At 48.8% G+C, this 22,008-nt stretch overlaps 1 protein-coding gene across 3 annotated transcripts in view; it reads left to right on the top strand.

The window, feature by feature from the left end:
• The window catches only part of MAP3K9 (mitogen-activated protein kinase kinase kinase 9), a gene marked incomplete at both ends in the record, with an annotated part of 73,557 nt that extends 52,314 nt beyond the window's left edge, over positions 1-21,243 (top strand). Inside the window, 9 exons of one of the 3 annotated variants that reach the window (XM_079701236.1) lie at positions 4,295-4,443; positions 5,379-5,554; positions 9,956-10,196; positions 11,955-12,077; positions 13,325-13,478; positions 15,753-15,821; positions 17,263-17,375; positions 18,821-19,627; positions 20,759-21,243. In XM_079701236.1, coding sequence (XP_079557362.1) covers positions 4,295-4,443; positions 5,379-5,554; positions 9,956-10,196; positions 11,955-12,077; positions 13,325-13,478; positions 15,753-15,821; positions 17,263-17,375; positions 18,821-19,627; positions 20,759-21,243 — 2,317 coding nt within the window. Of the gene's footprint in view, positions 1-4,294; positions 4,444-5,378; positions 5,555-9,955; positions 10,197-11,954; positions 12,078-13,324; positions 13,479-15,752; positions 15,822-17,262; positions 17,376-18,757; positions 19,628-20,758 lie in introns of all 3 variants that reach the window. The other 2 variants (XM_079701235.1, XM_079701237.1) reach the window with 2 other exon arrangements.
• Positions 21,244-22,008: the final 765 nt, after the last annotated feature.

Raw genomic sequence — 22,008 nt, 5'->3', positions numbered from 1 at the left:
AAGATTATTCAACAGTCAGCTTGGTTCCTGTGATGTGGGCTCACAGCTGATGACCAAGTGCAGGAGCCCATTCAAGGGACACCCTCTCCTTTTGGAGGGTGGGTCCCTGAGTTGACAGGCTTAAAGTCCATGCAGGTTAATAAGAAAAACAGCCCTGGCCCAGCACAGGTACAGAATTGCTGCACCTTCGGTTGGGAAGGGTTGCTATTCACTCTAGGGCTTTTCTTCATTTTGAAAAAAAATAAAACATCCCTCTCCCACATCCGATATTATCAAACAGTGGAAAAGATTACTGCATCTCTGGAGGTGGTTAATTATTGACACAGGGTGCGTTTCTGAGGGTTTGGGTTTAGGCTATGACTCTTGGGAAATCATCGGCAGCACTGTGGGATCTGGCACTTCTCTGGGTGGACGGGACTCCGAGGCAGAGTTCTAGCTGAGCTGATACTTGGAGGCTGCTTGTAAACAGTCTTGAACAGACCTCTTGACCTTCTCTTAACCCTGGGAGGGCAAGAAAGTAGGCTAAACAGGTAAATCATGTGGACTTCTACTGTCCACCTCTCCCTGAGGCTCAGATCCATCCAATGTGTGTTTCTCCAGTCCCCTTTTTGGACTCTGTTCCTGCCAGAGGAGCACCAAGCCTTCATTTACATCACCCACCTTCTGTTATAAAAATACAGAGGAACACTGGCAGAGGAACACTTTGACTGGTTTAGTCATCCCCAGAAAGCCTTCTTCCCTGAATGCTGGCACCCCTCGGCACGGCTCTCCCCAGCCACTTTCTCATTTCAGGCCTTTCCGGGAGGGAAGCACACAGTGTTTACGAGCCATAGATGGCGGTTTCAGGATGCTGGGTAGTTATTGTTATTCTTTCCTTGCAGCTCTTCTATGAGGTGGGGATTGCTGTCTCTGTTACACAGATGAGGAAACAGGTTTGGAGAGGTGAACTTGTTTTCTTAAGGTCCCACGGCTGTAAGTGGTAAAGCAGGCATTCGACTCAAGTCTGTCTAAGTCTTTCTTGAGCAGCACTTCTCCCACTTTTCCTAGTTGTAGAGCGCTTCAAATGGAATGGAATGCCCATGAACAAAGGCCCAAGCCAGGTGAGAGCAGAGCTGCCCTTGTGGAAGCTGGGAGGGGAGGGTCCCTGGCTCCTTTCCCTTCCAGGTGGCCTGAGACATCTCCACAGAGTAGAGCTCAGTGTAAACACCACCACAGAGGAAACGCCAGGACACAAACAGGACACGTGTTTGGATCTTCGAAAACACCCTGTCTTTCCAGGTAGTTAGGCTTGAGACATCGATTGTCTTTGCCTGGATGGAAGAAAGGGGTTTCGGGAACCTTGAGTTTTTGTTCCTCAGGGTGGAAGTGGGCAGTAATGCCGAGAGCAGGCAACTGAAGATGGGAGTCTCTCTAAGCGGGAATCTAGTTGGCAGCGCTGAGAGCTCATAGAGGTCACTTGGTGGACACTGCCCAGCATGACTGCTGTCTGGATAAGTCACATGAAAGGTTTGGCAGGACGTGTCCTAGTGCAGTTCTTGATGATATTTGGGGCTTACTCGGGGCACCCAATGCAGCCTGAAGGACCATCTGACTACACACTCACTCTTACACCCACCCACCAATTCATTCATTATGTGAGGGCCTAGGCATCCAAGAGCCTGGGCAAGACCCTGAGAATGCAAAGATTAGGAACTACTCTCCCTGTCCTTTAGGAGCCCACAGGCTGGTAAACAAACAACTAGAATACCTGACAGCGCAAACAAGGGCTGAGTAACATGCTGGGGTGTCAGGAGGCTTCCTAAAGTGTCCAGTTGTTCCCATCAGCCTCAGACTAAGATCCACCTTCTTGTCAGGACAAGACAAGACCTGCAACTACCAGTCTACTAGGCTTTTTTTTTTTCCTGCCAAAATACATAAAGAAAATGATAGTATTTGCGCTGCTCGGGGAAAGCCATTGTCCAAGGACACTGGCCAGTCCACTCTGAGGGTCCCTCTGTAGAGACCCCCGGGATGCCCGGGCACATTGGTGGGCCCATTGCTCTCCTTTGGAGCCATGCCAGGCCAGGCCGTGGGATCCTTTGAGGGCAAGCCCATGCTGTTGTGCTCTCTGATCCCTGTCTCTGGAGCCCTGGCTCCTCCCTCAATTAGCAAAGTTTCACTCAGGGTTCAGCTGCCTCCTGCCTCCGTCCTGGTCTGGTGTAGGTGACCCTCCTTTGTGCTGTCATAGTATCTCTGTTGTGACTCCTCTTTCCATATTCTAATTGATGCTTTTTCTATTCCTCTTGCTAGTCTCTTAGTGGATAAGATCTGTGTTTTTTTATCCTGTATCCCAGTTCTTGGCATTGAGTTTGATGCATAGTAAATATTTAGTAGATGTTTAAAATGAATGAATAAATGGTGGTACATTTGAATCATCTTGAAAGATGATTAGTAGAGTTTACCAAGCAGAGAACTGGTGGAAGGGCATTCTAGGGAGAAAGAATTGAGAATTGGTCCAGGTCCACCGTGACTTACTCCACATATGCCCTTAATATATGCTGCTAACCCTATCTCAAACTTGCTTTCCTCATCTGCAAAATGATGATAATACTTACCTTGCAGGTTTGTTGTAGGGATTTCAAGATCATGTTTGTAAATGTCTTAGCATGCTGCACATACAAGGTACCATGATCGAATAGTTGCTGGGTTTATTATTATTTTTTAAAAATAAATATGTCTTCTTGTTGGTTGTAAACTACTGATGAGTATTACCAAAAAATTGAGCTTTGTGTTGAAAATATAAGGAGAGGCCCTCTTCCAACTGTTCATGGCCTTATGGTTTCTGGTCCTGACTTATTCCTGGAAGGATTAAACACTACATGAGTTTGCCTGGTTCTGATTGTGAATTCATAGAAAAATTATTCCATAAGCTTTGTGCTCCCCATTCCCTAACTCACAGAACATGTGAAAAGAAATTCTTCATGTGGACTTGAAAGGTAGGGAAAGAGCTCGAAGCCCACACAGCTGATGCGCTGCTCTGCTCTACCGATGCAGTCCACCCTTGTGAAACTTTCCCCTTTGAATTAGACAGAGGTCACCGTTAAGGATGCACTCACGCTGACGGGGGCAGGAATCTATTCAACCTAGTGGGCACTGAAAGAAATCTTTCACAGGAGCAAAATATGTTTGTTTCGGATGGTCATCTCTCTGCTTTTATAAAGCTAAAAAAAATGTATCTGTTGCTATATGATCCAGCGATCCCACTTCTGGGCATATTTCCATACAAAATTATAATTCGAAAAGATACATGCACCCCTATGTTCATAGCAGCACTGTTTACAATAGCCAAGACATGGAAACAACCCATGTGTCCATCAACAGACGATTGGTTTAAGAAGATGGGGTATATATACACAATGGAATGTTACTCAGCCATTAAAAAGAATGAAATAATGCCATTTGCAGCAACATGGATGGACCTAGAGATTATCATACTAAGTGAAGTAAGTCAGAAAGACAAATACCATATGATATCACTTATATGTGGAAACTAAAATACAACACAAATGAACATATCAACGAAACAAAAACAGACTCATAGACATAGAGAACAGACTTGTGGTTGCCAAGGGGGAGGGGGTGAGGCAGGGAAGGACTGGGAGTTTGGGATTAGCAGATGCAAACTATTGTATATAGGATGGATAAACAACAAGGTCCTACTGTATAGCACAGGGAACTATATTCAATATCCTGTGATAAACCATAATGGAAAAGAATATGAAAAAGAATATATATATGTATAAGTGAATCATTTTGCTATACAGCAGAAATTAAACACAGCATTGTTAAGTCAACTATACTTCAATAAAATAAAAAAGAATAAAAAATAATGTATCTGTGACTTAAGCTGAAGTTTTCTTAAAGCAGGAAAAAATGTATTCCCAGAAGCCTGCCTCTTCTCCTAGTTTATTACATTCACAATAGCAACCACAAAATAGATGTGGCCCTTGAGCACTGATTAAAACACTAGAGCAGTGCATTTCATTTCATGACAGCCTTGTCAGACTGCTTGTGTTATTTGCACTTCACACATGAGGAATTTGAGGAACAAGACCAAGTGTGCTTGACTCCAGAGTTTTCGCTTATAGCCAGTAGGCTTTATGGTCTCCCTTTTATATTATAGCAGTACTTCTGTTTTGTTAGTCTCCCTACATTTCAGAGAGGATGTGGGATGCTCGTCAAAGCCTCACGAGATATTTGCATGAAGTTGCACCTATGGTTCATGGTGCGGCTTCTGTCTTCTTCCTCTCCTTAGCTATGGGGTGCTGCTTTGGGAGCTCCTGACCGGTGAGGTGCCCTTCCGAGGAATCGATGGCTTAGCAGTCGCTTATGGAGTGGCCATGAACAAGCTTGCCCTTCCCATTCCTTCTACATGCCCAGAACCTTTTGCCAAACTCATGGAAGGTGAGTGACCCCTGGCTGGAACAAAACTGGAGACCGTTTATTTTTCTATCGGCACTCGATAGATTGTGGCCAGTTCTGCAGGATCAGTAACTGAAAGAGGAGGTGAAGTATGAGTCAGTCGAGGAGGAATCCTGAGGATGGTTGGAAGAGCTACTTCAAGATGATGTCAGCACCCTGCTACACTGGTGTCACCGATGTCCCTTCTGTCCATCTAGTGACTGTAGAACGTAGCTTAGAAACTGAAGGCTGCTATCCAGTGCTTCAGAATATTATTATTTAATCCAAAGTAAGAAGGTATAGCAGCTTTTATCTCAAGACCTCTGAGTGTCTTACATGTAGAAATGAAGATCTATGAAGAAAGGAATTCTAAAATTCATCTAGGCAAGCCCTGTGATTTTGTCAGTGAGAAATCCTAAGCTGAGAGAGGTTAAATGGATAGGTGGTCACTCCATTGGTTAGCGGCTCAGCTGAGAGTAGATAGAATTCACTCTTCCTGACTCCTGTGGTTTTCATCCTTGCCTTCTCATCAGCACGTTGAGTTGGGGAAGGGTAGCTCATTTATTTATGGGAAATTGGGGCCCAAGGTGTAGTTACCCATTGTCAGGACTGGAATCGTGTAGTAACTTGATAAACTGATAGCTGTAGTTCATGCAAGAAAACGCTTTGGACTTGCCTTACTTATGTGAAATCAATAGTCAGAATGGAATGGGTGCAGAGCTGCTGCATTGTGTTTCCAGCTTCACTGCTGATGATTGTGATGCTGGGCAGATTGCTTTACTTCCTGAGCCCTGTTTGGGGTTCCCTAAGTCCCAGTCTCTATTTCTGGAAGGAGAAATGAGAGGTGGTTTTCTGTCAAATGACGTCACGTAATATCCTAAATCTTACATTTGCCTCTGTCCGCTAATGCTTCCTGCTGACTCATGTGCCCCATGCAGATTGCTGGAATCCTGACCCGCATTCACGACCATCTTTCACGAATATCCTGGACCAGCTAACTACCATAGAGGAGTCTGGTTTCTTTGAAATGCCCAAGGACTCCTTCCACTGCCTGCAGGATGACTGGAAACATGAGATTCAGGAGATGTTTGACCAACTCAGGGCCAAAGAAAAGGTAAGAAAGAGAAGCAAAAGGCATGCATTGAATTAGTGGATCTTCTCCACTGGGGCCTCTGGACCGATTCTGACAACGACCATGTTCCTGCTTGGTTTGTGGCAACAGAGCAGCTTTTTCCTTCCTGGCTTTACATGGAGAGTTCTCCAGGCCTCCGGTGTGACCTGAAACGATCGAGAATTTTTCTTTCTTTTTGGGATGTGGCAGGAATAAGTGGGGGGAGTCATGAATCCAAAGCTCTCCTTGCAGAGTATCTACTTCATTGTCCAAACTGGAGGAGGAGCACCACTGGGCAAGTACCAGCAGGGTGTCTCACCCCGCCGGCTGGGAATACGAGAGCGTTCTAGAAAGCTTTCTTTGTTCTGCAGTGGACTTGTAGAAGGGGTTTAACTGGGTGTAGGGATACTTCAATACTGAGAGCAATTATCAGAACATGCTGCCAGTGTCTTTGGGGATCAGAATCAGAAACAGCATATGGGCTAAAAATACCATGAGTCTGAAATTGTTTGGCATTCTCCATGTTTTTATGAAAAGGCCTTAAAGGCTGAACCAACTGAGGCGTTCAGAGACCCATAGCCCATTAGAGATCTGCCTTTTTGTTTTGGAGACCTTCCTTCAATGGCCCTCTCTATGCCCGTAGTGTCTGGCTAGCAGTCAGCGTCACACAGAGGAAGCTAATCAAAGTAGTTATGTTGTTTATCCTGTGGGGCCAGTGGCTAGGGGCATGAGGGGTGTCCATGGATAGCCTTGGTTAATTTCTTCTTTCCCTTCTCACTCCCCCCTGTGGAAATTTAGGAAGCAGTATAATAATAGTAGAATCTAAAATGATCTTTATGGCTTCCCAGTTCTTTCACTTGAAAGGTCTGATGAGACCTCTTCACCCATTCTATCCAGGAGTCTTATGGCCCCTGCTGCCAGCATGTAGGGCAGGTGTTATTAACTTTTTCATCTCAGAGCTGAGGGTCAGTGTCTGTCTAAAGTCACACAGCTAGTAAGTGAGGAGGCAGAATCTTGAACTGGGGTCTTCTGATTCCAAAACCATTTTCTTTCCAATATCATCGTTTCCCTAAACAAAGGACTTAAAAATCATTTCTGGAGCTGATTTGGAGATATAACTCTTTTGATGCAACATAGCAATCCTTGTACTGTTTGGCAAGTCAAGGAGCATTCTGCAGGGGGATGCAGTGAGCTTATGACAATTCTTTAGGGACCCGGGGGGGAGAGGGGTGGATCTGTACTGACCATTGAGCAGAATGATTAAAAGAGACTGTTCCAATTACTAGTTCTGTTCCAACTTGAAGAACCCCAGAGTTCCTGGCCTTTTTTGAGATTGATGAATCACTGACTCCTGGTTATTTCTTCTTTTTTTTTTTTTTTTTTTTTTTTTTTTTTGCGGTACGCGGGCCTCTCACTGCTGTGGCCTCTCCCGTTGCGGAGCGCAGGCTCAGCGGCCATGGCTCACGGGCCCAGCCGCTCTGCGGCATGTGGAATCTTCCTGGACCGGGGCACAAACCCGTGTCCCCTGCATCGGCAGGCGGACTCTCAACCACTGCGCCCCAGGGAAGCCCTTCTTTTTCTTTTTTTAAATTTATTTTTTTATTGAAGTATAGTTGAATTACAATGTTGTGTTAATTACTGCTATACAGCAAAGTGACTCAGTTATATATTATATATATATATATAGATATATATATATGTATTCTTTTTCATATTCTTTTCCATTATGGTTTATCACAGTATATTGAATATAGTTCCGTGGTTATTTCTTTTGATTGATGAAATTATAAGGGTACCAGCCAATAAGAAAAATGAAAGTTGGATTTTGTCAGGAAGTAGTTACTAGAAAAAGTCAAACCAATTCTCGTAATAGCTAACATTTGTAGAGTATGTGCTATTTGCCATGCTCTGTTATGAGTAATTTATATGAATTCTTACATAATCTTGCATAATAAGGTAATAATTGCCTTATGTAATACAGTCCTGCGATATTGGTGCTATTAACTCCATATAACATGTGATGCCCATTTTAACTTGCTCAAGGCCACAAATCAGCCACTTTGTTCCAGAGTCCTTGCTTTTAACACCCATGCTGTGATACCTCTCCATTATAAGGCTTGGAGTTGGGCAAGTGAGGGTGAAATGGATCATGAGCTTTCTCTCTGGAGAGATTCCTCTTAAATCATTGTATGTGGAAGATGTGATTTGCATACTATGGAGTTGATACCCAAATAGGTGTTTCGCAAGAAGGGGATTTACCATGCTGGAGGGTTTCCAGGTATATGGTGCCATAGTTGAGTACTCCATAAATGTCCTGTTTTCCCATATGATTCACTCTTCAGGTTGGCTCAACCTACTAGTGCTTCTGTGTATGTGAGGATGGATTGGTCTCTGGGCTGGGGTTCAAGTTCCCTTAAAGGAAGGAGCTTAAACCCAAGTCATCCCTTAGACAAGAGCATGCAGGAGAGAGGACTTAGGAAGGCTGAGATTAGCTCGAACTAATTTTCAGCTTTCCCATTTAGCAGCAAAATAACCAACCAGGAATAATTTTTCTGAATCTTCTATGTGTTTTTGTTCTGATTGTGAAAACAAAGCGGTGGGACCGGGAAGCCAAGGATGTGGAGGGCACACAACAGTTAATCTTTGGGGCTTATTTGGGGCTTATTTCATCAAAGAAGGAGAAGTTCAAAAGTTCAAGCTCATTTCTCAGGCACTGTGATGAATCCATGTTCCCATAAAGAAGGACCTGCATTTATAAAATTGTCTTCTCTCTCCTTCTTTCTCTCATTCACTCATCAACTCAACAGTTAATCAGCAACTACTGAGGACCTACCACGTACCAGACAGCTTTCAAGGTGCTCATCCTCTTCTCATTTTTCTCCTTTCCATCATTTTTATGGTCATTTTCATATACTCTTGAGAATAGAAGGCAAGTTGAACGGAAAACTCCTTTCATCAGAATATTTTATTCCCATTTTGTTTCTGTTTTCTCTTCTGCCCTCTGCCTGCTGCTCTGCTTCCCCGATATGTGTTCACATACTTTTTTCTAGCCCTGGGTTCCATTTCTATATTTTGTTCTAGTCCAGAATGACTTCTTATAGGGGAGCATTTCATTGAGAATTTTGAATTTCAGCCACAGAAGTGTTGCTCTGGCTGCTTTATTGAAGAAAACTTCTCCCTTTTTAGACATGGTTCTCTCAGGTTGTTGACATGAAGCTTCTTAAGTTTTAGTCCTCTGCCTCCACACCCCACTTCAATCCTAGGCCTGCGGTAACCAGTGTTAACAGTTTAGAGTCCATGTGTTTAAATTTTATACGCGGGCTTCCCTGGTGGCGCGGTGGTTGAGAGTCCGCTTGCCGATGCAGGGGACACGGGTTTGTGCCCCGGTCCGGGAGGATCCCACATGCCGCGGAGTGGCTGGGCCCATGAGCCATGGCCGCTGAGCCTGCGTGTCCGGAGACTGTGCCCCGCAGTGGGAGAGGCCACAACAGTGAGAGGCCTGCGTACTGCAAAAAAAAAAAAAAAAATTTTCTACGCATGCTTTGTTCTCTTTCCTGGGCTCTCTCCTATTTCCTGATGCCATAAGCCCCCACGTCTTTCCAGGAATTCCACGGTGAGTTCTTTTGTAAAATCATGCAGGAGGAAAAAGGGGAGGGAGGGAAGAGGTTCTGCCCACCTTCTAGAGAAAGTGCCTGGTAAAGACTTCAGGAAATGTTCCCTCTTCTCTTTGCTGTGCTGTCCCCATCCTTCCAAAGCAAATGGTTGTCCTTTAAGATAAGGTGCAAGTTTAAACCACACGCTCAGTGGATTCACTCACCAAGTGAACAAAGATTTAGATGACGCGCCTCACGAACCTTTTGAACAGCCACCCTGGAAATATATTTATTTTCATTTGAATGTTAGGCGATGCCTGGAGGGTGATTCATTTACAGCATGCACATTTTAAGCTAGATCACATTAAGTTGGCTCTGGTTTTAAAAAAACTTTCCTTTATGTAACAGAAAAAAAAATCAAAATAGAACCAAATCTGTACAATTTGAGTATACGATTATATTTTCTACCCAAACTCCGTCGTTTTTCCTGGTCACGGGTAACTTTAATCAGTCAATCAAGGGGCACAGGGAACTATCAGGCCCTTACTCCAGGGCTCCTCTAGCCGTATCCTCAGGATGGCTCTTCGGAGCCTGCCTTGCCTCCATTTGCGGCGGTCAGGTGTTCATTTTCCAGCCAGCTCTTGAGCCCCTACCTCCGCCGGGGACTGAAGTGTGGGGCGTCAGAGGAGAGCTGTCCAGGCTGCTGTGAGCACTGGCCCCCCAGGGGCGAGCCCCCCCCTCTGCACGGACCACTTGCCACACACCCCCCCACCCCCACCCCACCCCCGCCATGGTTCTACCTGCCTGGCAGGAGCTGCACACCTGGGAGGAGGAGCTGACGCGGGCCGCACTCCAGCAGAAAAACCAGGAGGAGCTGCTGCGGCGCCGGGAGCGGGAGCTGGCTGAGCGGGAGATCGACATCCTGCAGCGGGAGCTCCACATCATCATCCACCAGCTGTGCCAGGAGAAGCCCCGGGTCAAGAAACGCAAGGGCAAGTTCAGGAGGAACCGACTGAAGCTCAAGGACGGAAACCGCATCAGCCTCCCTTCCGGTTGGTGGCCGGGGACCTGGGGGACGTGGGAGTGGACCGAGGGGCTGGTGTGGCAGGGGTTCTGTGGGAACCAGGGACTGAGCTCAGAAACGTGAGACCCCAGGGCTCATCACAGAGCCGGTTTAGGAAGGTCCATTCTATTCCGTGGAAAGCCTGGCCTGCTGGAAAGCTTGGCCTGCTGGAAAGCTTCTGCCTTCCAGGGGGATTTTGTAGTGTGACTACACACAGAATATGAGGGGAAGGCCGCGAGTGTGACAGGCCTGGCAGGCAGGCTCAGTCCAGGCTGCTAGAAGCACGGCCGTGCACACAGGCACATCTCACTTTAGGCAAACCTGGAGAAGGAATATGTCACTGGGGGAAAAAAATCCCAGGGTATGTGTGTATGTGCCTGGGAGTCTACAAAATAACTCATCTCAGGGTTTCTGTAAATAATTAGCTCTCTGTGTGCAGTTGAGATTAGGATGAACGTTTAAGAATTTGATTTACACATAACCTTTCAGAAACACATTAGCTGAACAAAGGTACATTTGCAGTAGGTACAGCCTTGGGAAAATGCAAAGAAATATGAAACTATGAATTAGAATCTCTGCGGGGCATAACGTACCCACGGAGGGAGGTAAGTACTCAAGTGTGTGTTATGTAAATAAAGTTCATTGTATTCTGAGTCTGTAAGGCCCCAGGAAGCAAGCTTATTAGAAGTATAAGGAACCAAGGGGAAATGGCATAATAGGAGTAGTAGTGGTTGATTTTAAGCACAGGGATGGTGGCTTAGGTACAGACAAGAGAATCCATCTAGTGAAATTCAGTGAATGTGTCGTTGCACATTTTTTTCTTTTCAGGCAACACAGAGTCTTTAAGCACCTCTGGAGCATCTGGCATGTGCCAGCATCTTGCTGTGTGCTAAGGAAGCAGATAGAAAAGCCATGGAGCTCACCTACAGGGAGATCACAGTCTAGAGGGGAGACCTAGGTGCAAACATGCAGATCTTTTTCATAGCCTTTTGATAGATGGGGAGAAGCTCAGAAACTCAGAGAATGTACATTTTACATTCCTCATGTACGCTGTAAATGCCTTTGGAATACGTCAGAATTTGGACCATTAACCGCATCTCTCTCACTTCCCCAGATTCTGTGGGTTAGTCCTGTTACCCCGCACTTAGCAAGGAGCATCAGTCTCCCTGCTTTGGTCCCTGAGAAAAGGAGGCATGTACGGATAGACTGTATGAGATGGAGAATTTTAAGTTAGATTTCCTAGAATAATCGACAAGGTCTCATGATATTTTTAAAAACTATTCTAAGCACGTACTTGCTACACCTATATACATTATATACACATATGTACATTATATAGATGGCTTTATGAAAACCATATAATGAAGTTCACTTGGGTAATGAAGTTTCCTTCATACGTCCATCTTGCCACGTCCCTATGGGAAAAAGAAATGGTTCTGAAAGAGAACATTTTCCAGGTGAAAAGGAGCTTCTCAGGAAATAGGGCCTGTCCCTCAAGCCTGCCAGGAAGTGTCAGTTCTCTCATAGGAATTTTTTTTTAACTGAGGTATAGTTGATGTACAATATTACACAAGTTTCAGGTGTACAACATAGTGACTCACAATTTTTAAAGGTTATACTCCATTTATAGTTACTATAAAATATTGGCTGTATTCCCTGTGTTGCAGTATATATCCTTGTAGCTCATAGGAATTTGATAATGGGAAAATTCTAATGCACACGCATCTCTTTGTCTTTCCCCAAGCAGATTTCCAGCACAAGTTCACGGTACAGGCCTCGCCCACCATGGATAAAAGGAAGAGTCTCATCAACAGCCGCTCTAGTCCTCCTGCAAGCCCCACCATCATTCCTCGCCTGCGAGCCATCCAGTGTGAGGCTGTTTCCCAAATTTAGTTGGGGCCAGAACACACCAGGGGCACCTGTCCCCTGCTCTGTCCAGCCACCAACTGGTCCAGGCTGGCTCCGCGCATAACCCTGCCACCTCTCCTCCACAACATGTATATACATGCACATGTGTACGCAGACCCTTACCCCCCACCTCGTCTCTCCATGACCTTGACCCTTTCCCTCTTAGTCAGATACCAGCAAAGGGGTTTGTGGGTATCAGCGGGCTCTTTAGTGAATTACAGAGCAATCTGGGATGCGATGAAGGTACCCTGGCCTGGGGACCTTGTGCACTCGCTGCCATGTTTGGGGCATCATGGTGTTTCTTTTCCATGCTTCCCAGGAAAGGGCTTTGTCAAAGTGTAGGTTCCAAGGTAAACTTGCCAGCTACTTTGTGATAGGCCGAATCCGAACCAATTTTCTTTTATGATGGTGTTTATTAAAAAGAACTTGCACAAACACACATATATGCATATATGTAAAGTGTGTGTATGCCCTAATTTAAAGATAGAGAGATTTCATCAAAAAAACCCCCAAGACCTGGATTTCTGGCTTTCCTTGAAAAATCAAATCAAATCAGTGGATTCTTTTTTGCGTATGCTCTGTATTTCGCCTCAGTCCCCTCAACTCCCTGTTTTCTGGTAACTGGGTCACTCCATTCATTTATGATATAAGGCCAGTCTCTGAAGCATTTGGCTTTCAACCCTTGCTCTAAGGTATCAGGGTCAGAAGAAGGCGCCTCCTCTCCTATCTGTTACATTTCTCCAGGCCTGTTCCTTCCCCCTCTCCTACCCCGACTTCCTTCTCCACAGTGTTGAATTCCTCACTTTCTTCCTTTCCAACATTTTCTTACCAAAATGTCTTCACTTCTACATCTTCCTTACCCCTTATCTCTCACCTACTTCCTCACCCGCCACCTCGCCCCCCCAAGCCAGTCCCCGGCAACAAAACATGTTCCCGAAGTCAGGTCTGCTTGGAGCTCTGCCCACTTTATGCTGGGCTTGGAGAATCTGGGAGGTTTTCTCACGTTTGGTACTTTGAAAGCACTGAGTGAGTGGTGGCTGGGAACTCCTTTACTTGCCTGGCAGGCTCCACTCGGGCACAGAGTTTTTGACAAGGTCTGACTATCCCCCGCAGCTCCAATTATGTGAGTGTGCGTGTCTGGTCGGGGAGAGGCTAGTTTGGGGGGACCTCTCTGCTTTCCAGCTCCCATTCGACCTTTGTTATTCACAGTGACACCAGGCGAAAGCAGCAAAACCTGGGGCCGGAGCTGTGTCGTCCCCAAGGAGGAGGGGGAAGAGGAGGAGAAGAGGGCCCCCAAGAAGAAGGGACGGACGTGGGGGCCAGGTACACTTGGTCAGAAGGAGTTCGCCTCAGGAGACGAAGGGTAAGGGCCAGAGGATGGGAAATCCTTTAAAAATATGATGTGGAATACCTTTTTCTCTGTTGCGTGTTTCGCCGCGTTCAGAGAAATGACAAGCTTCTTGATCTTTACAGTAGGGTTTTCCAATCTCCTTGTTCCCTGGAAGCTCCTAGGACAGGAGTTGGCATACTTTTTCCATAAAGGGCCGGATAGTAAGTATTTTAGGCTTTGTGGGCCACGTGGTCTCTGTAGTACTCAGCCCCACTGTGGTAGTACAGAAGCAGCCACAGACCATGGACACTATGTCAATGAATGAGCATGGCTGTGTTCCAGTAAAACTGTACAAAAACAAGGGATGGGCAGGATTTAGCCCATGAGTTACAGTTTGCCCAGCCCTGGAGGCCTCCTGTTCAGAGGAGCAAGTAGCCCAAGCATTCACGACATGTGGGAGTTCAGCCTGAGTGTTCTATTTACACCTGGCTCTTCCCCTTAAAACGTCTGCCCAGAGGAGAGAGAAGGAAGGACAGAGGTGACACGGCCCTTGAATGGAGGCTCATCCTGAAGCAGGGGCAGGCAGAATAACCCAGCCCTGGAGGTGCAGTTGGAGGTGACTCCAGAGGCCATTAGCACTTCCTTATGACCCCACCCCCTAGCCACGCCTACGGTGTACGAGTGCCCCCTCTAGGCAAAGCACATGGCACGCCCTGGTGCCTTGGATGTGCTTGTGTTCTCACTGTGGGCTTGTGACCCAGGGGTCCTGGTCCTTCACAGACCAGTTGCTTGTAGTGTAGTGAAGAGCATGGATGCTGAGCTCAGGCTGCCGGGGTGTGAATCCCGGCTCCTCCATGCCCAGCTGTGGGACCTTATGTTTTCTCATCTATCAAATGGGGATTCTCTCCATACCCATCTCATGGAGTTGATCATGAATAAGCTCATATTTGGGAAGTCCCTAGAAGATGGGCTGGCTCGTAGTAAGCATATGTAAATACTTGCTCTCATGATTCGTCCGTGCTTCTCATGCAATTCTCCTTCATACTCGAAGAATGCATGTCATGGGATATACTTCTTATTCTTGTGTTAGAATCTAGAGCCATATTTCTTGACTTTTCCAAGTGGGAGGATAAGCAGTAGCCCCCTTCATCCTTTTTAGTGGCTTTTCAAAGAGCTTCTAAGGTTGACTATTAGACTTAGAGGGGCCCTGAACCTGTAACAAGCCTTGGTATTTCTCTGAATACTACGATTTCATGTCCAGAATCTACTTTCCCATGTCAGATCTGTGCTGAAGGTGAAAATAACAGGTTGTTTCATGAAGGATGGACTCTTTGAAGCCAGGCTTTGGAAATCACTAGCTACCTTAGAACAGAATATTTAGATAGGTAGGGCAGACTGCCTAAGCTGTATAAGAAGTCAGGGATTGAGTCCTCTGGGGATTGCAGGTTGCTCTGCTATACTAAGTTCCGTAGGTACAAGCACTCCTCAGTTTGTCCTTTGAGCCTTGGCTAGAAGTAGGGTTGAGCTGGGCCTGAGGAACTCCATCACCCTGAGTCCCTTGGTATTTCTGACATTAGTGTGTTTCCAGATAGGCTTTACCAGGTTGGGTATGGATCCCAATAGCTTCTCTGGTTCTGCTTCATTTAAAGGTATTTTTTGTCTTGCTAGTAAATTAACTGCATTTCACATTACACAAAACATTAACTTTGGAATTTTCTTACATTACATTAACTTACATAGATTTGCCCTCAAAACTTTTGAAGCAGTTCAAAATATGTGACTTAATTTTTCATGATGCTCAGTTCCTATTGAAGAAATAAGGTGAATCCACCCAGTCTCAAGAAAAGACCTCTTCTATGTCAGAAAAATTTGAGAGCCTCTATATGATACTATTTCTAATGTTAGTCCTTGTTGACTGAAGAAAATATGTAATGACAAAAAGCTGTATTGAATTCAGTAATGTTAAGTGAATTTGCATCTCCAATCCTTTAAAAAAATAGTACATATCTGTAGGAAACATATGCACTGTCTGTAGACAGCGGGGATCTATGGATTCACAAGCCCCCTGTAATTAAGCTGTGGCTGCCCAGCGATGTTTGTCCCACAGGTTGGGAGGTCCTGGGCCTGTGGTAGTTCCGGCATGGTCATCTTGTTAAGATTCCTTCATGGTGTGGGGCTTTGCTGACCAGACAAGGGGAGGGCAGCTGGTGACCTGGCTGGAGCCCAGCCTTGAGGGTTCTCATGTGGGAGAGGCTGAGCTGCATGTACCCACTGTTGCCTGCTACTGATTCTCTTTATTCATTGAAGATCCCCTCAGAGACGTGAGAAAGCTAATGGTTTAAGTACCCCATCAGAATCTCCACATTTCCACTTGGGGTGAGTCTAATCTTCACCCTCTCATCACATGTACTGGTAATAACCCTCCCTCCGTTTCCTTGTCCTCACAGTGCACCCTGCAGAATCAAGCCTCATTATTGCCAGGGCCATGCTGACTTCCTTTTTTTTTTTGGAAGCGGTACCATTGTGCACCTTGGGAAAATTCCTGTGTTGGTCTGACTTGATGTTTCCTTGCTCCCCTGACCACCCCTGTTGTTGGGATTCTCCCAGCATCCTTAGTTTTAGGGAGACAGTCCATGGCTGTTTATCCTTTGGTCGTCAGCACTGGCTTTGACTCTGCTGATCTGGATTCCTTGGACCCAGAGCTGGAGGTGATGTTATAAGACTTCCAGTGAGAAGTCTCAGGCTGTGGGTTGGGCAGCACGCTTCTCTCTGGCTGTGTATTTTGGTTGAAACCACTGGTAGCTGGGAGGTACTTTAATTCAGTGGTATTTCTGATAGCACTTGAAGCAGAGGTCTGCAGTCAGGGAAAAAGTTGGTCCTTCCCCCTCCCTCAAGATGGGCTGGGGAGAGTGGGCTTTAGTTGAATGGCTCTCTCTAGCCCTAAAATGAGAGCCACCCCTGGTTATATACTGGTATCTCCAAGGCAGTCATAGCCCACAGATTCCTCAGTCCTCCTTCTTTACTGTTCTTTAGGGGAAAGACCAGTGCTTCTGAGCCTTTGATGCCCCTATCCTATAAGAGAGTTGGCGGGGTACCCAGTCAGTGACCTTCGAGTTACTGGCTTGCCACTGTGAGCTGTTTACAGGGTTTTGAAAGCAAGCTCCTGTCATTTTCCTCTCCATTCCCAGACAAACCGAGGGTTCGAGTCCAGCATTATGTACTGCCCACATAGGTCTGTCCCAAAGTGCACTGGGTTGGTGCAGCCTTGTTGGTTGATTTTTGTTTTTGAAACATGGATGGCTTTGAAAGTTGCCTAAGCATGCCGTAAGCTTGGAAGGAGAAATTGAGAAAGGGTGTGAGTGGAGTGGCCTGGCCTGGCCCATCTCTGCTAGCTCATTGCCCGGTGCTTGCCTTGCATTGCAGATCTCAGCACTGCAGTTTTTCTAATGTCACCAGTGTGTTGTAGTCAGCGCCTGCGGAGTGATTGCCTCTCCCTTAAGTCGGGCTTCGGCAAGACCCTGGCCAGTGCCGGGCAGTCCTTATTCTTGCTGTCCTCTTGCCAGCCTGCCCAGCAGGTCTTCCCACAGCTCCATAGCAGCATGTGAGGGGTGGGTTATGTCTCTGCTTTTCATTCCCTAGAGCATGTGCACTTTTGCTAATGAAGCGGGTGGGCTCAGTAAGGCTTGTTGCCTATACCCCGAGGCTCTTGGGCTTTGCTGTAATCAAGCAGACAGGGAGAGGCATTTCCATAGGCCCAGGGAGCTGAGGGTAAAGGAAGTAACCAGTTCTCACAGTTCCCTCACTTCCTCTCATTCAGCCTCAAGTCCCTGGTAGATGGATACAAACAGTGGTCGTCCAGTGCCCCCAACCTGGGGAAGGGGCCGAGGAATAGTCCAGCCCTGCCAGGGTTCACCAGCCTTATGGAGATGGGTAAGTACTGCCTTTGTCTTGACTCTCCTCCTGTTGCCTCAGGGAATTCTTGGCCAAGCTTCTCGGACTCTTTAAGGACCCCTAGTACTGCTTCATGGGGGTGTTTCCTCTTTTCCTCAACTCCTGGTCCCCCCCACCCCGAAACGCCCCGCTTGTTCCTTCTCAGTTTGCTCTACTCGCATTCCACTGAGTCTTCTCAAATCACGACTGCTGCCATGGAACCTGCCTTTGGCCTCCTATCCCGGGGGGCCAGTTATAGTCTCCTTAGGGCAGTGAAGAAGGGGGAGGCCTGGAATCAGGCAGTTTCCTCTCCTGGGTCTATTTCTGTGTATTTTAATGTGGGGAGTCCACAGAATGGGAGATGGTGTTAGAAGACACCACAGTGTTCCTCCAAGGAAGCTTTTCCAGTGTTGCCCTGTGATTGCTGAATGGGTAAGGCCTTCTCCAGGCTCTCTCAGAAAGTACTCTTCTCTCTAGAATCCCAAGATCATAATAAGTCAGTCCATAGAGTAGATGGGCCTTCACCCATGCAGGGGGTTCTAATCCTTTGCAGGAGACTAGTCGTTTTCTTTTTTTTTCTTTTTTTTTTTTTTTGTGGTACGTGGGCCTCTCACTGTTATGGCCTCTCCCGTTGCGGAGCACAGGCTCTGGACACGCAGGCTCAGCAGCCGTGGCTCACGGGCCCAGCCGCTCTGCGGTATGTGGGATCTTCCCGGACCGGGGCACGAACCCATGTCCCCTGCGTCGGCAGGTGGACTCTCAACCACTGTGCCACCAGGGAAGCCCAGTCTTTTTCTTTTTTTTAAATTTTGGTTGCACCAGCTCTTAGTTGCAGCAGGCGTGCTCCTTAGTTGCGGCTTGCCGGCTCCTTAGTTGTGGCCGGTGGGCTCCTTAGTTGTGGCTCGTGGGCTCCTTAGTTGGGGCATGCGAACTCTTAGTTGCAGCATGCGTGTGGGATCTAGTTCCCTGAACAGGGATCGAACCTGGGTCCCCTGCCTTGGGAGCGCAGAGTCGTAACCACTGGGCCACCAGGGATGTCCTGCAGGACGCTAGTCTTAAGACAAGTCTGTAGGCCATTATTCTAGAAATCCAAGGTCCCTTCCAGTTTCAAGTTGTAAAATAATTAGGGATCTGTCTGTTCTAGGAAACTCATACCGCACTTCTTATGTTGAGGGTCCCTACGACAGAAGGAGCAAATTAGCAGATTGTCTTTTCTGCATATAGGAAAACAGGCTGTGGAGTGGAGAGTGATTTCCCCACGTTGGTCACAGTTGAGTGTGGAGGCATGAAGTCCTGTTGGTTCTTTGTCCTGCACCTCAGACTGTTCAACGTCTGCATCCCTGGCACTAGGCCGGGGGCCTGGGCTTGGGGAGGAGGACCAGGTTCTTACTCTTGCCGCTCCGTTCCCATTTTCTGTTCCCCCTCCACTCCTCTCATCTCCGCAGAGGACGAGGACAGCGAAGGTCCACGGAGTGGGGAGAGTCGTCCACAGCCGTCACCCAACCAGTCCTACCTCTGTATCCCATTCCCTCGTGGAGAGGATGGGGACGGCCCCCCGAGCGACGGCGTCCACGAGGAACCCACCCCAGTCAACTCGGCCACCAGTACCCCTCAGCTGACGCCAACCAACAGCCTCAAGCGGGGCGGCCCCCACCACCGCCGCTGTGAGGTGGCTCTGCTCGGCTGTGGGGCCGTCCTGGCGGCCACGGGCCTCGGCTGTGATCTGCTGGAAGCTGGCAAGTGCCAGCTGCTCCCCCCGGAGGAGCCCGAGCCGCCAGCCCGGGAGGAGAAGAAGAGGCGCGAGGGCCTTTTCCAGAGAGCCAGCCGTCCCCGTCGGAGCACCAGCCCCCCATCCCGGAAGCTCTTCAAGAAGGAGGAGCCCGTGCTGTTGCTAGGAGACCCCTCTGCCTCCCTCACGCTGCTCTCGCTCTCCTCCATCTCCGAGTGCAACTCCACGCGCTCCCTGCTGCGTTCTGACAGTGATGAGATCGTGGTGTACGAGATGCCCGTCAGCCCCGGGGAGGCCCCGCCCCTGAGCCCCTGCACCCGCAATCCCCTGGTCAACGTCCGAGTGGAGCGCTTCAAGCGAGACCCGCGGCAGTCCCTGACCCCCACCCACGTCACCCTCACGGCCCCCCGCGCTGAGCCCAGCGCTCACCGGCGGACTCCTTCCGATGGGGCCCTCAAGCCGGCGGCCCCTCGAGCCAGCAGGAGCCCCTCCAGCAACGGGCTGAGCCCCAGCCCTGGAGCAGGTGAGGCCTGCCCGCCCCCTCCTTTCTCTTGCCCGCCTTCGGGCTTCCCCCAGGAGTGGAGATACCGGGGTCAGCGCCGTTTCTCCTCTGGCTCAGCCAGTCAAGACAGGCCGCTCTGGGCCGCGGGAGGTGACCGACTTCTCTCCGTCCTGTGCCTCGGGGTCTTCCCTGAGGAGGGAGAGCAGACAGGCAGGTTCTGGGAAGAATCCCATCAGGACTCCCGGTGGGATGCTCAGGCCCTGGGTCTGGGAGTGTGCGGCGCGGTGCTTTCAGGACAAGGGCAGGAGTCCAGCTCTGTTTGTTCCCTGAAGAGGAGGCTGCAGTTACCGAGAGCAATCCTGCCCTGCACGCAGGAGGGTATTTTCGGCCGCGCAGCTGGGCTCTTGCCTCTGGTTACAGCGTGAGTCCAGACACTCTCAGAAGGCGAGCTTCCACCCGGGCATCACGCCCTCCATCACTCACCCCTTAGTCACTCATCCCATCGCTCAGATGCGGAGACGTGTCCAGGTGAACTGCTGTGCCGGCGCACGCGCTCACCACCTCCGTCTGACGTCCGACACACCCTGACGTTAACTGTCACCCTGGGCCTTCCCCACCCTGTCCCTTGTGCCCTAGAAGACCTCAGTCTGACCTAGAAACCACGTCGGATCCCGTAGGAGAAGAGAACATGGCAATACCCTCTCAGTGAGATTTGAGTGTGAGCGACAATAGTACTTGACCATTCAGCTTGCCCTTCCCCTGCTTAGATTTTTTGGTTACAATCAGATAGGTGGCCTCTTTGGGAAAAGAGACCCCTAGATAACTCGTCTTTAGATTTCTGACACCTAGCTTTGTTCTTGTCACACGTTTATTAAATGGATGAACTGCGAATGAACAGACATTTCCCCAAGTTGTTTCATGACAGATCCGAGCCCCGTGTGTCCCATTATTATCAGGTACACAGTCGGTGGCCTTGTAGTTCACTGTTACATCCCCAGTGCCTGCCAGCACACTGCATGAAAAATAGTAGGCGCTCGTAACTCACGTTATTCCGAGTGGACAGGGACATGGCGAGGTGGGGAGGAAGCAACGTGTGTGGCCCAGAAGTGTGGTGCCATTATCGAACGCCTCTCCCTTTGTCTCTTTGACCAGGAATGTTGAAAACCCCCAGCCCCAGCCGAGACCCAGGTGAATTCCCCCGTCTCCCTGACCCCAATGTGGTCTTTCCCCCGACCCCAAGGCGCTGGAACACACAGCAGGACTCTGCCTTGGAGAGACCCAAGACCCTGGAGTTCCTGCCTCGGCCGCGTCCTTCTGCCAACCGGCAGCGACTGGACCCTTGGTGGTTCGTGTCTCCCAGCCACGCCCGTAGCGCCTCCCCAGCCAACAGTTCCAGCACGGAGACGCCCAGCAACCTGGACTCCTGCTTGGCAAGCAGCAGCAGCACCGTGGAGGAGCGGCCTGGGCTGCCGGCCCTGCTCCCCCTCCAGGCAGGGCCGCTGCCACCCGCCGAGCGGACGCTTCTGGACCTGGACGCGGAGGGCCAGAGTCAGGACGGCACCGTGCCGCTGTGCAGAGCCGCCCTGAACACACACAGGCCTGCCCCTTACGAGATCCAGCAAGAGTTCTGGTCTTAGCACGAAAAGGGTTGGGGGCGGGCAAGGGGGAAGCAGGAGACGGGGGGAGCCGGCTGGCACAGCCCTGTCTCAGAATTGGACCCCCTGAGCTCCCGCCCTACTTCTTGCACTGATAATGCACTTTGAAGATGGAAGGGGTGGAAGCAGGGCCCCTTGAGAGGGCTTCTTGCCCTGCAGGGCCCTTCTCCCCAGGTCCGCTGGAGGGGCCGTGGCTGTGTAGGGCAGGGAGGGGTGCGTGCATGTCCTCCACCCTCCACAGTCTTCCTTGCCTTCAAGGTGACCCTGCAGAGTCCCTCAGCCGAATCTGTCTGCTGCCCCCTCTCCTCAGCCCCCTGGGTGTGCCCTCCTGGGCTCCCTGTGTTAGTCCTGAGATCAGCCTTTCCAAACACCAGTATTGGATGTTCTGTGATTGATTTTGCACCTCTTCCACATTCTTCCCTGACACTCATGAATCAGAATCTCGTTTGGTGTGAGATGTGAGCTTTTCTGTGCCCTGAGCCCTTTGGTGCCGGCCGGAGGACTGAAGGCAAAGTCGGGCACAGGAATTGATGGAGCTAGCACCACCTACTGCACTTCCAGGCGCCCCACTTATTCATTTGAGCCTCCCAGTGGTAGGGACCTGCCTCTGTGAGACCGAACAGACTCAAACAGTTGAGTTGCAGTAAAGAGGGTAACGGAGTCTGTCTGTCCTCATTCCTTTTGTAAACACTCAAAGAAGGGCAGAAACCAGCACCTGTTGACGGCACCCATCTCCTACCTGGGGTC

The sequence above is a fragment of the Hyperoodon ampullatus genome (genome assembly GCF_949752795.1).
Source record: "Hyperoodon ampullatus genome assembly, chromosome: 3".
NCBI lineage: Eukaryota > Metazoa > Chordata > Mammalia > Artiodactyla > Ziphiidae > Hyperoodon > Hyperoodon ampullatus.
The sequence above is the reverse complement of the archived record's forward strand: the minus strand, read 5'-3'. Positions and strand labels throughout refer to the sequence as shown.